The sequence below is a fragment of the Lycorma delicatula genome, chromosome 4, assembly GCF_047948215.1.
Source record: "Lycorma delicatula isolate Av1 chromosome 4, ASM4794821v1, whole genome shotgun sequence".
In the NCBI taxonomy this organism is placed as follows: domain Eukaryota; kingdom Metazoa; phylum Arthropoda; class Insecta; order Hemiptera; family Fulgoridae; genus Lycorma; species Lycorma delicatula.
Window position 1 is genome coordinate 8,387,978 of NC_134458.1, and position 14,332 is coordinate 8,402,309.

Genomic DNA, 14,332 nt, shown 5'->3' on the forward strand with positions numbered 1-14,332 from the left:
ATGGCAGCTCGCCAAGTTATGTTACCGTCAAAGCCATTGCACGTGTTGTCCAGTGTTCGATGCCGGTCTGGTGGTCGGGACCACACGTTAACATCTGTGGCGACTTACCAGGCGTTCCTGGATACTCTGTTTCAAGATGCTCCGGAGGGTGAAGCAGAAGTCAGCGTCAGGGCACATGAGACACCATTCCCTGGCGTACGGGCTGTGAATCCCGTAGATATAGACCGACTAGTTTCTCGAATGGCACTGATAAAGGCACCAGGGATTGACCAGCTTGACCCGGATATATTCTACCATCTGCTGTCTGTCATAAGAGAGCCACTTGGCAGGCTGTTTTTGGAGTGCAGTAGCTGGGATTGCTTTCCGACCTGTTGGAAGGTGGTTTTGGTGAGGGTGTTCTTAAAATCAGGAAAGGATCCGAGTGAAGTCGTCAGTTATCAACCCATCAGCCTCTTGCCGGAAATCGGCAAGTTGCTTGAAAGTCTGGTTGTGGAACGGCTCTGGGTAAACATCGATATGAACGGTTTTCTAAATCGAGGCCAATACGGCTTCATGAAAGGGGTTGGCATCGAGGATAGCATCTTAAATGCTCTTGCCGAAGTGGAAAGCGCCGACTGTAAATATGTTTTGGCAATTTTTATTAACATAGAGGCAGCATTTCCTTCCTTGTGTTGGAGTTCTGTCCTCTATGAATTGGAACGCCGCAATGTACCCGTAGCTCTGCAGACCGTAGTACGTGACTATTTGTCTAACGGTACGGCTCTGTTTAAAGATTCGCATCTAGTTGTGGAAAACTCCGTTACCAGGGGAAAAGCCCGCAGGGTTCCGTTCTTGGTCCCTTGCTGAACCGGGTATTCGACGGATTTCTGGGATTGACATTCCCAGAAGGGGTCACGGTTCAGGCTTTCGCCGATGACTGTCTCCCGTTAGTTCGTGGTAATTCTTGATCACAACTAGAAAATCGGGTGTAGGCGGCTTTGTTAACCGCAGAGGGCTGAATAAACATGCAAAATTTTAAAATTTCTGTGCCCAAGACGAAGTTTATACTTCTCAAGGGTGCAGACAAATTATCGTACAGTCGTAACCACCATATTAGGTATGAAGGTTGTGTGATCAGCCAAGTTAGAGTTCATAAGTACCTAGGTGTTAAGTTTGATGACATGTTGCTGTTTAGCAACCACATCAGGCAAGTTGTGGCGGACGCCGTCTCTGTGCTGCACAAGCTTAGGAGGATTGCTTGAAAGGATTACTAGCTGTCGGGCCGTCATTTGTACATGGTGTACCGAGGTGTCTTCGTAAGTATGACTTCTTATGCTGCGTCCGTTTGGACGCATAGGCTGAAAAGGATTCGAGTACTTCTTTAAAATTTAAGGAGTGCCCAGCGCAGAGCCTTAATTGTACGCACTGGTGTTTTAAAGCAACCTCCTACGAGGCTACCGCCATATTGGGAAAGGCTCTCCCAATCGATTTAGTCGTGAAAGTTCGAACTGCCATGTGGAGATTGAGAAGATGTAGGGAAGCCGAGGTGTTCGGAATGCGGTTTCCAGCGGGGCCTGTACCGGAGCGGAACGGTGATCGCAATGTACCGGTTCTAAATTTCGAACAGTTGCCCATCTCCCGCCTGCGGAGGAGGCTTTACAGCCTCGCGATAGAAGCATGGCAGCAAGAATAGCACGCTACGACTAAGGGTAGGTCCTTGTATAGATTTATACAGGACTTTGAGGGATGGTACGCCTCTAGTTTATTTTTAAGGGGAACAGGAGCCCAGATGCTCCTAACCACGCGAATTTGAACCAATATTTGTTTTGGTTTCACCTGGAAGCTGATAAGCTGTGCGTCTGTGGGGAGGTCCATCAAACGAACACATGAAGTTCGACTGCCCAGCTCTGGGTGGGGAGGGGAGGCAGAACTCAGGCCATCCTGGAACTTAGAAGTCAAGGGGAGAATTTGCCACTTGCGAGTCAATGAGGCGTGAATCGCATTGTCGGATCGTATGGGAGTTCGTTGCCTTGTTCAACCGGCATCAGTAGTTTAAGAGATATACGCTCCTACCGTTTGCTATAAAAGCTACCCTCGAGAAATGACTGGCCATCGGTCAGATATAAGGTCCAAGCGCTATATTATGGTGAACAAGTACTTGCTGGTATTCAGCGGATACAGCTGTCTTGACGGAATAATTTTATTTATTGACAAGTCATATATTTTTAGTATGTAGACGAGGCGCCTACCCATTTTAGTAATATATGACAAGTGAATGGTGGTACACGCAAGCGAGTGGTGTAGGGCATTACGCTTATTCCGCTCACGCAGTTAGGTAAGCTCTATGAGCTAATTAGGATATTGGTCGCTAAACCGTTTTGAGGCATAGAAGCCGTTTGCGGCACGAACATTCGGTCTTATACTTTAGGGCAACCGAATGGGAGGGGGGGGGGTGGTTAGAAAAATGCCAGATAAACCAAATCACTCTTCAGTAAAATTGAATATAAATCACTAGTTCAAAATTTGTTAGTGGAGAGAAATGGGAAACAAATTAAATATTATTTAAATAGATAAAAAATAAACCGTTAATTCCAATAATACTCCTTTAAGAAAATGTTTCTGAAAACCAAGTTTTTTTAGTAGAATTACTTCTGAATTTTATTTTTATTAAAAATTAATTTAATTTAAAAAAATGAAAATTAAATTTTTTAAATCAAACAAATTCTATTTACTGGTCTATGATTCTTGATAAAAAGTTTGGCGTATAAAGTTAAGTGAATACTTGTGAAAATGACTGAAATATTGAAAAGCAGGAGTTTCAGAATTTTTAAGTAGAGGTACAATGATTAGCTTTAAGTGAATAGGCAATTCACCAAGTGAATGCACTTTTGTTTGCACCCACCTATTTCGTTTTAGCGCTTTATATCATAAATTTATTCTATTTATTTAATTAATAAATTTAAGAAAAAAAAACAATATAAAATGTATCATAATATAACTACTAACAATAATAAAAATAACTAAATAATAAGTTTATTAACACTTAGTGCATAAAAAAATATAAAATTATAATTTGGAATCAGCAGCTTGCACTCATGTTTTAAAAATGAATTTTAATATTTAATGGATAATTAAGGAAAACTTACTACTTTTGATATAATTTTGTCCATTAATAAACAAATATGATATTTTATACCATAATTAAGTTATCTTTAGGATTAAGTAAACCTAAAAAACACTAAATCTTCATCATCTATTTTTTATTTGTAATTAACTTTTTAGATTATTAAATTTTAAACTAATTGCTTCTAAAATGCTGATAATCTTTTCTTCTAATAAACCTTTTGTAGATAATTACTAGCATTTACTTCAGTGGAGTTACTTGTCTTCAATGAAGAATATACTACTATGAAAAGTGAGACAGTGTGCCATTATGTAAGGTGAAAGAAACAAAACGTCATTTGGAAGAAAAAATTTCAATATTTTGAAGCCTGTCAATTAATATTTAACGATTTTAAAGTTTATCGCATTTTGTTATCTTAATGAATTTAAAAAAAAGAAACCGTTTTATAAAGAGAAGACTGAACGTAGCATCACCTGATGCTAGAATTAGAATTAGATTTTTAAGGGAGTAGAGACCTTGCTTTATCCTGTCCATAGCCACTAGTTTGGATTTGTATACAATTTCCAGAGTTTTACAGTAAACAGAATTTTACAGGCAGTGTCATCACCCTATTGAGTCTCAATAAAAAAGCAGCTACCCTCATTAGCTACTAAAAAGTTCCAGCATGGCACTGTAGATGGACCAAAGGCAGTAGGTAACATAACTCCCATTGTACTTAACCGAAGAATAAGGGATGAAGTATAGTGAAAAGCGGGAATAGAGGTAGGGCTCGATCAATAAACAGCGTAACTATGTCTGGTTGAAGCAGTTTACCATCTTGTCCGGTAACAACTTCTTGCAATAAGCCCCTAATGTAGTTTCACAAAAGATGATGCAACTGAATTAAAAACGAGGTGTGATAAAAAAAGCTGAATCATTTTTTATTACAAAAAGTAATAAGGTTACATAGAATTCGATTTAATCTCCTTAAAAGTACTGTCCTTGGCTAGCAATGCACTTATCCCAATGTTGACTCCATGACTGGAGGATTTCTGGAAAGCGTCTTTCGGAAGGGCTTTCAGCTGCTCGGTCGTGGCCCTCTCAATGTCAGCAATGGTGTCAAAACGTTTTCCATTAAGCACAGTTTTAATTTTTGGGAAGAGCCAAAAGTCGCATGGTGCTAAATCCAGTGAGTATGGCGGATGTGGACAGACAGGAACACTTTTTTCGGCCAAAACCTCGAATGAGAAGCGAGGTGTGACACGGCGCGTTGTCGTGGTGTAGAAGGAAGCCATTGGTCCATTTTTCTGGTCACTTTCTTCGTACGTCGTTTCGCAAAATGCTTTGAACGGATCCGTACGAGATGTTAAGGTCTTCCGATAGCTCTCGAGTAGTCATTCGCCTGTTTGAATGAACCATTGTTTCCACTTTTTGGACATTTTCAACTGTTTCTGGGGTTACTGGGCGTCCCGCACGCTGCTCGTCTTCAACAGACTCATTACCGTTTTTAAATACCACTTGTACACAGTCTTCAAAGTTACCATATTATCACCGTACACCGATTCTAACATTTCGTGAGCTTCTTTGGCACTCTTTTGCAACTTAAAACAAAACTTAATGTTAATGCGTTGTTCAAAATCCATGTTGCGCGACAGACACGATAAACACAACCTCACTCTAGCGGCTCTGGCAGCTGACTGGTAAGCTCGAAGCTCGAACGTGTTACAACTTGTCCCTGCCTGTCTCAGTAGATCACGCTATTGGACAAATTACAGCGAATGTAGCGTCGGCAGTTGCCGCTATAAAAAATCATTCACCGTATTTTTTGATCACACCTCGTATGTTTGTTTAATGGATACAGATTTTAGGCAAAATTTAATTTTCACCACTCAGCATACAGTAAGAGGTTTATACCTGTTTTTCTCAACTTTAAAAAAAATTAAACATGTTTATTTCTAAAAAATAAACACATCAAATTTAAATTAACATGAAATGTTTAAAAATTAAACATTTGAATTTTTCTCCGTCTAAATTCTTTTTCTGAAAGATTACTAAGTATTTCCCTCCAGAAAAACTCTGCCGTCAGTAAAAAAATTCAAAGTATCAACAGAGTCGTAGAAAATATCATTGAATATTACACATATAACGCATTATAACAAAGAGTTATAATATTATTCAAGAAGTCAAAATTCAGCTATTATATTACCTTTTTATTTTCTAAGCACATAAACTTACATACTTCATTTTTTTAAACCGTAAGAAATTTTCTTTTTTATTTCAACCTGATTTTCTCTGTAATTTTATTAATTTCATTTCATTATACATTATCACATAATGCCTTTTCATAATTACAGACCCCGTGTAGTTGCATTATTATTCTTAAGTCTGTCTTCCAATACTAATCTGAGGGTCAGAATATTCACTTGGCCTTAGCGGGGTCAAAGTATGCAGCATCACGAATACAAAGGGTCTACGTACATGTGCTTCTAAGAGTAACCATTGACTATCTTCAGTGTATTTAAACCTAATATTAACAGTCTAGTAGATCCTACTTAATCTGCTTCAATCTTATTTGGAAAGGTAAAAATTCCAAGTTTAAAAAAAAATCTATCAGTTGTTTTCCAGTGTCATAAACTCTACACGCTAATGTATTTATACTCCTGAAGGATTTAATTTCGTACTTAACTATAATCATTTATCCCAACTGTATCATAATATTTTAAATCAATTTAAAACCGTCAGCTTTTTTAAGAGACAAACCAAACCAAATTTGTTAAATGCAGGTTTTTATTAATTAATTACTAGTATTAATCGAGGAACTGTTTTACTTCCAGATTATTTTCGACTAGTAAAACAAACCAAATAATAAAATAAAAGAAATGAAGGAAATCATTTCCTTGGAAAAGAAACAGCTGTAGTTTTCCACTATTTTCAACAGTAGAGTAATCAAAGCCTAAAACTAAGTTACTTTACATCTTTATACCGGGTGTCCGATATAAAACGCAACCCATCATTAATCACTCATCCATGAAATTTCAAAAGTCAAGCTTACTCCCCTACTTGTTACTGAAATAGACTCGTCCAACATCTGAACATCGCGGCGACGCAGTAGAACACTACCGATAGTAACAACAATGCAATCATAACGTTCAGTGTATCGCTAGAGACAAGATGGTGTTTTCGCTAGATGAACGTGTTTTCATTGTTGAGTCGTACTTCAGTACGAAATCAGTGGTTGCAGTACAAGATTTGTTTCGCCATAAGTACCCAGATAAACCGGCTCCTAACAAAACATCAGTATTAAGGTTAGTCGCAAAATTTAGAGAGACCGGTTCTGTTAATAACAAGGAACACAAAAGATCTGCGTCAGTGTTGAATACAGATACAGTCACTGAAATCAAAGACCGATTACTCGCCTCGCCAAATAAATCGATCAGACGTTTGTCTGCTGAAATTAATTTGTCTAAATCAACTGCTCATCGGGCGACCAAACAATTACAATTACGACCTTATCGCATTCAAACGGTTCATCAACTTCTTGAGCCCGACAAAGAAAAACGGCTACAATATTGTCAACGGTTCCGTCGATTTCTGCGTGAAGGAATTAATGTTATGGATTCGTTATTTTTCACAGATGAAGCACGGTTTCATTTGGATGGCTACGTAAACAGCCAAAACAGTAGAATTTGGAGTGCTGAAAATCCCCACGTTTATCACGAAAAACAATTACACCCGCAGAGGTTGGGCGAATGGTGCGTGATATCGCGGAAGAAAATAATCGGTCCTATTTTTTTCGAGTACACCATTAATGCAGAACGATATCAGGATATTTTATTTCAGTTCATCGCACTCTTGGAAGAGGAAGACAGACACTGCCGGCTACAACATGACGGTGCGACATCGCACTACGCGGGTTCAACTTCTGATTTCGTCGAGGAATTCTTTGGTAATCGTGTTATCGGTCGATGCTTGTGGCCACCAAGATCTCCAGATTTAACTGCGGCGGATTTTTTTCTACGGAGTTACCTCAAAGAAAAAGCCTACAGCAACAAACCACGAGCACTTGAACAATTGAAAGTCAATAATTGAACAAGCTGTATTAAATATCCAGCCACAAACTTTGAAAAAAATTGCAAGAAACGCTGTAAAAAGAACTGAAGCTTGTATTCAAGAAGATGGCAACCACTTCCAACATTTACTCTAAATGTAAGGTAATGGATGGTAATAATAAAAATTAAATTTACATTTACACATGCCTTTTTATTATTTCAATACCTACCAATATAAGGTTGGGTTGCGTTTTATATGGGACACCTTGTAGTTCTGTTATATCACTAATCGATCAGCTGATACCCTTAACAAGTGAAAGGGTTGTTGCCCCCTTTGAAGAATCACCCGTTTGTCTGCCTTCTCTAACATATCTGTTACAGTAGCACCTTAAGAAAACAATCCTCTCACAAAATCACACACAAGCTTTTTCATTAATAACAAAATCTTTGTTGTATTCTTACAAGTTTTAAGCACAACCACAAAGCTTTATTCTTCTGTAGAAAAGAAATCAGCATATTCTCTTCATACCTAGAATTTTTGTTTATAGCTTTTTTTTAAGTTTGCGTTTATCTTAAGTTGATTTCCATATTTTGTTTTTAAATTTAAGCAATTATATAATACGTACCGATGCGAGGTTGAGACACAATTAGTATAATTAATAGCAAAAGACATTACAGTTAATACTGATAATACTGTTTTGTGTCGCCAAGTTATATCGACATTGAAAGATTTAAATTTTTAGAACTATAATCTGAATAAAATCATGGTAATGCTTTGTTCACCTGCGTCGTATTTACTTTGAAATATACCTTATCGCTATGTAAAAGTAACTTACCTACTAACCAACACGCAAGACTGAATGTACATGAATGAACAGTTCCACGAAAAACACACTTGTCTGGGTAACCGAAGAAAGATGTCAGCAGTCGCCCGCCTGAAAAGATGACAAAGTAAATAATGATTTGTTTGAGCAAGAATTTTACTTAAAAATTCCGGTCCTGGACATCACAACGAGAATTCGCCAGTACGAGTCTGCAAACAGTCGGCCGTAAAAATGGTCCACGGTGTCAGCCGACGGTGAGTCTCGTATTCGCGTATTCGTCTTGTTAATGTTTCCATGAATGGAAATATTCGAGAATGGTTCTACGCCGATCGTTTCCTTCGACAGAGGATGGTAACCGGTCGATTACGACGGGTTCAATCCACTGATCGATCCCCCGCATAGAATATTTAGTCCGAAAAATTGATTACAAATGACATAGTATGCGCTTCTTTACGCTACAGTCCATAAGGGCTGTAGTAGGAAAAAGAGTATCTAGGCTACTTTAAGTACAGCAGTTCCCTATCCTATCCTCACACAATTTACCCTGATCGCATTTTCATTACCTCTGCGGCAAATTACCCCTATATAATTAAGGTGATCAGCGCTAGTCTTCCCGTTCTGGAAAACCGACATCAATAATAGTATATTCAAGAAATAATCGTTATCAAGTCGTTTTATTAGCGACTAAACATTAGAGAAAAATTACTTACAAAAACTAAATCGACCGATCGCGGTCGCTCGTATACAGAAACCTGGTTAAGAAAATTCTAAGTACCAGAGTACTAATCGAGTAAGAACGTCTATTCAAATACTTCTATGTGCAAAAAACGTTTTAAGAATCCTCCTGAAAAAAAAAGCATTAAAAACGAATCCGATCGAAGAGAAGATAACAATTTGTCAAATTAACCGATTTCACGTTTAAAATTTAACATTATGTATGGATTTATTTCTTGTTACTGTCGAATTAAAATATAAATTATTTGAAACAATTTAAACTGCCTGAAAGCAATTTAAAAGATACTTAAATTAATTACTAATTACTTTTAACAAAACAAAAGAATCGCTCATACGAACGAGCGATTTTCGTTATGAACCCGGCGAAAGTTTACTATTATTTTTTCGTCAGATTCATCCTCTTCATAATCTTCGTATTTCAATAAAACATATTACAAAATCATAAGATAAAATAAATAAATTCGTAATATTTACGAAAAAAATTCTTAAAAAACTGTTAAAGGAAGAATTTAAATGAAAAAAGAAACAATTACGTGCTAAGGTGGGTAAGAATTGACAAAGTTTTTCATGAAGTGTTATATTTTTACTGTATTTCTGTATGGATTAATTTAAGAACACTAAAGAAAAAGAATAAAAAAAAGGCTGGTTGTATTTGAAAATGTGCATGCAGCATCCTGACTAATGAAAATTAAGTTGACAATCAAAATTGAGAATGAGGTAGTGACAAGAATGAAAATACCTTGTTGTACCTTCTAACTTTTCATCCGTGAAACGAGCAAAGAGGCTTTATTTTTACTTCAAGTTAATAACAAGTCCAATTTTCTTAATATTTATTGGCATTAAATTAAATATGTTTGAACCATGGAAAAGAAAAAAAAGTTTGAAACATTAAACACATCATTTGTTTGTTATTTTGTTTCAACAACTATTTAACTTATTCTTCGAATTTGTTTAGAAATGTGAAGAATATCTATAGAATAGAAGTTCGTTTGTAATTTACATCTAATTCTACTGCAGCAACCAACACGCAGTAAGAACATTAAGGGTATATAAATAATTCAAAAGTAAAACATACAGAAAATCGGAGTAAATAAACGTACGTGTAACTTTAACTGGCTCCACAAATAAAGCAAACTTTGTTGGGATTAATAAAAAACGTTCGATTCCGTAACTTATTTTTATATTAAAAAAAAAAAAAAAACAGTATTAAAGCGATTGCGCGAAAAAAAACCGGCTCTAGAAAACAGTTATGGCGTTATAACTCTCTGAAATAAGGGACCTTTCACAGGTTTATATACATTTTTTTATTTTACAGCTTCATTTTCGGCTTTTCAAGGTTTGTTTTAATGAGAGTAAAGTATTTTTTAATTTTTATTGTTTCTTAGGATGGATCATTTATATCAAACTATTATTTATAAATAAAAAACATCGAAAATTTTTTTATATTTTATTTTCTAAAACAAAAAATATATTTCGGAATATAACGAAAAATAAAATTATTGTTATCGTTTTATATATATAAAATATTTAAATGTTTTGTAGTAAAAATATATTTCTAAATGAATGAAGTAAATGAAAAACCGACTGTACATCTTGGCTTCTGAGTTAGCAGTGGCTTGGCTGGTATGTAAACTCGGATGAAGCGGTTGGGATTAATTGATGTCGGAAAGAATAGATGCATCAATTTATGAAGGACATTTATTATTATAAGTAGAAGTAGAAAAGCTCGATCATTACAAATTTAAGAAACTTTTTAATAAATTCTGAGATAAACTACGGATTTTAGATTTTTTACACCTATGCTTTCTGAGTCGGGATCGATTAATTAAAAAAGATCCCGATTAAATATCTTAAACTGTTTTAAATTGAAGAATTTGGTATGTTTTTCCGATGGGTTTTTTATGAAAAAGCACTTTAGGAGTTTCTGAAAGATTAACGTAAAAAATTAAACGTTTCGAAGTACACAATAGTCGTTAAAATCGCCCTGCAGAACTCTAGAAATAAGCATTTTAAAGAAATAAACATACACAAATTTTAGTCTTTTATTCAATAAGTTGATAAATAGATGCGTCAGAAATTTACTTCTAATACTAACTTTAAAAAATTACAAAAACCATATAAGTTAAACTAATAATAATATCCAGTGTACTGACAATGAAAAATATGATAACAAAAATTTGTAATGGCGATAAATATTGTATAAGAAAAATATTGCATCGCATTTGGTGCACAAAATATGTGTAACAAAATATATAAAAATAAAATACGTTTGAGTAATATGTAAGTTATGTTTATAATTTATTCGATTTTTAATAAAACTAGATTTTTTTAAAGGAAAGGTTAATTAAGTAAAAATTACCGGTAAAATTTCCTTTTATGAATCCAGGACAATTCATAATCGTTAACGACAATGCTGCAAGAAAACAAATTTTAAAGAAAAAACAAGATTTTAAGAATCCTTTTAATAATTAATTCTTGAAAGCTGTATTCGAATAAGATATTGTACATCTTGTAGAAATTGAATATTCCGCTATAAGTTTTACGTGAAGGTAGTCTCAACTCCAGTCAACCTCGCTAGTTAATTATGATGAGAAGTTTAGTATGAACCGGTGCAGTCAGTCGCTACTTGTTCTTGTTAAAGGTGGTCGTACGGGTTCTAGTTCATCGCACCTACGCCGCGAGATGAAATATAACCGATACTGGGTGAAAGGTGTCAAACCAGAAGTCGAATCTTGTAGATATTTTGAAAATCTTTTGAAGGAATTATAAAATTTACTGAAGAACGTTTGAGTGACAAAATAAAAAAACACATACACAAAAACGACGATTAGATTTTTTTATTCGCTCAAAATTACTTTGATCGGCAATTATAAACCGTTAGTATCATCTAGACTGAGAGAAACCAAGTTATAAACAAAATAAGTAAATGAAGTTGCTCGCATATTTGAACAGCTTCGCTAGAAAAAGTTGATATTTAAAAGCATAATTTGAATTAACGCCACTTTCTACATGCTTTTAAACTCAAACAATTTTCTATAAATTATTTGGGCTTAAACTAAATTTTAATTTCACGTGGAAAAAATAAACGCTTCGTGAGAATCCGAGGTATAAATTAATAAAATCAATTGTTTAGGCTAACCTACTGAGATCAAAGTTGTTAACCGTGCGAAGTATATTGACACTTCATAGATATAGTTTTACAGATGTCCTTGCAGATCCTGACATAGTTTCAGCCTATTCAAAGCTTTTTGATCGTAAAATCCAAGTTCGCTCCGACAGTATTTTATGGATCCTTTCAGTATCAGTCACAATTTTTTTCAAAAATCGGTACACGACAATCCTATGTTCCTGCTTCATGTTTTATTCTATTTGGAAAATAATTTTTACAGAATTCTTCGTAAAATGTCAATACGTGTAACTGAACGTAACCTGTCCATGACCGGTAGGTAGATCCTCACGGTTGTTTTCTAAAGTATTACAAACGGGGGACACCGAACCCGCATCAAAACACCAGTTTAAATTATATTTCTAGTGAATTAATACAATCGAATTTCTCCTTGCACAGTCATATAGCGCCACGAATGACCCGTGATACATTAACCGAGGTTAACCAAAACCTTGGGACGATTTACCTCATCGATTGGCCCGATTTATGTTTGACCGATCTGAAGAGATCTTTATAATGTAATAGTCATCAAAAGGCCGAGCGGCGATTGAAATTCAACGCGTCCAAAAAATTTGAAAGCAGTTTTAAAATTAAAAAAAAATAAATATTCACTAAGCTCGTGCCTATTTCATATTTCTACCGATTACAGTTTCCTCTTCAAGTGTTCTTAACTTTTGACAGTAAGGGGGCGTAGCGACTTAGGATTCATCCAGGTCGCAATCTTCCTTTATTATAGATAGATTACAGCTCCATTCAAATAAATTGCTACACAATTAACGACATTAATTAATCAAACACATGAAACAACAGTTAGGATGCCACACGTCTTAACCGTGTCTAACATCTTAACATTAGTTTTTTCACATAAAACATACGCTAAAAAAGTGCATTAAAGAATTCAGAGGCGATCTTGCTAAATTTCTTCATAGAAAAACTGTCTAGGGATAAAACTCGTGGTCGTAAATCAGCTGATTTCCAAGTCGAGAGTTCTCGGGTTTGAATCCTAATAAAGGTAGTCAGTTGCCTTTATTCGGATTTAATACTAGATCGTGGAAACCGGTGGTGGTTGGGCTTCAATTAACCAAACGTCTCAGGTATGGTCGGCCTGAGTGTGTACAAGACTACACCTCTCTCACACGTCACGAACAGGGGACACGGCTGCCTACGGGCCTCGAATCCAGAAAGCTGCATAGGATATTGGAAGATTTCCGGATATTCAAACGAGAATAATAATAATCTTCTTAGACCGCATAGATCTCCCTCCTCCTTCCTGTATGTTCAGGAATAATTTGATATCTATGAATATTCTTTGAGAAGACCCAACATTTACCTAAAATCTTATGAGACTGGGAAGTATTTACTTATGGAATAAGAGATGTTTCAAAGTCGAAGGAACGGTTTTGGAGTCCTCTCTCCCAAATAAAAATTTTGGTTCGATAGGTCAGGCCGTCTTACTAAATACATAAAACGAAAATAGAAAATTGAGGAGGTTAGATGCGTACAAAAACCTATTAGACTGAGGTACATTGGGCTGGATCTATTCTTTAAATTCAAAATCTCAAACATAACTGTTTTGGAATTTATATAAGAGATATTTGTATTCATTTAGAACGCCGTTATCCTATAGTAAAGGCTGACCAATAAAGGTTCACCCATAGGAAATTTGCCGGGATTTTATGAATAAAAAAAGAAAAGAAATAAAAACACATTTAAAGAAAAGAATCAGATTTATCGGATGCAAAAAACAAACCTACGATTATAAGCCCGTTTACTTATTTCCCGTTTTTTTAAAAAGATATTCAAACAAAACTTTGTTTATACATCAGCCATAACAAAATTTAAAAATCTCTTTACCGAAAGTTTTGGTTTTACTAACAGAGAACCAAGAAATGCAGTTTGAATTGGTGTTAAGAATTTTAAAAGCAGCTGAATGTTACCGAACCCACCGGGTTGGTCCAGTGGTGAACGCGTCTTCCCAAATCAGCTGATTTTGAAGTCGAGAGTTCCAGCCTTCAAGTCCTAGTAAAACCAGTTATTTTTACACGGATTTGAATACTAGATTGTGGATACCGGTGTTCTTTGGTGATTGGGTTCCAATTAACCACACATCTCAGGAGTGGTCGAACTGAGAACGTACAAGACTACACTCATATATATCATCCTCTGAAGTATTATCTGAACGGTAGTTATCGGAGGCTAAACAGGAAAAAGCAAAAAAAAAAAAAAGCTGAATGTTACCGAGTTGAGCAAATCGGCTCCACAAGCACAGTTCATCGAAAATACTCAAGTTTTCACAAAACACGTGATTGACGAAGTGCTCGCTCTTCTTTTTTAAAATAACAGAATGTTCACTAGTTCACGCAAAAGTAATACAATAAATCGGCAGTGACAACTCGTAATTACATTTGCTGATCGATTACAGATATATGTAAATAATATTTTTCATTAAGTTTATGAAGATTTTCCTTCGTTTTAG

General features: G+C 35.5%; 1 protein-coding gene across 2 annotated transcripts in view; it reads right to left on the reverse strand.

Annotated features, from left to right (window-relative positions):
* Positions 1-14,332, reverse strand: part of LOC142322812 (serine proteinase stubble) — a 75,151-nt gene that overhangs the window by 37,702 nt on the left and 23,117 nt on the right. The window contains exon 3 of one of the 2 annotated variants that reach the window (XM_075361881.1): positions 7,968-8,066. The exons of the other annotated variant lie outside the window; for it this stretch is intronic. Coding sequence (XP_075217996.1) covers positions 7,968-8,066 — 99 coding nt within the window. The remainder of the gene's footprint in view (positions 1-7,967; positions 8,067-14,332) is intronic. 2 annotated transcript variants of the gene reach the window in all.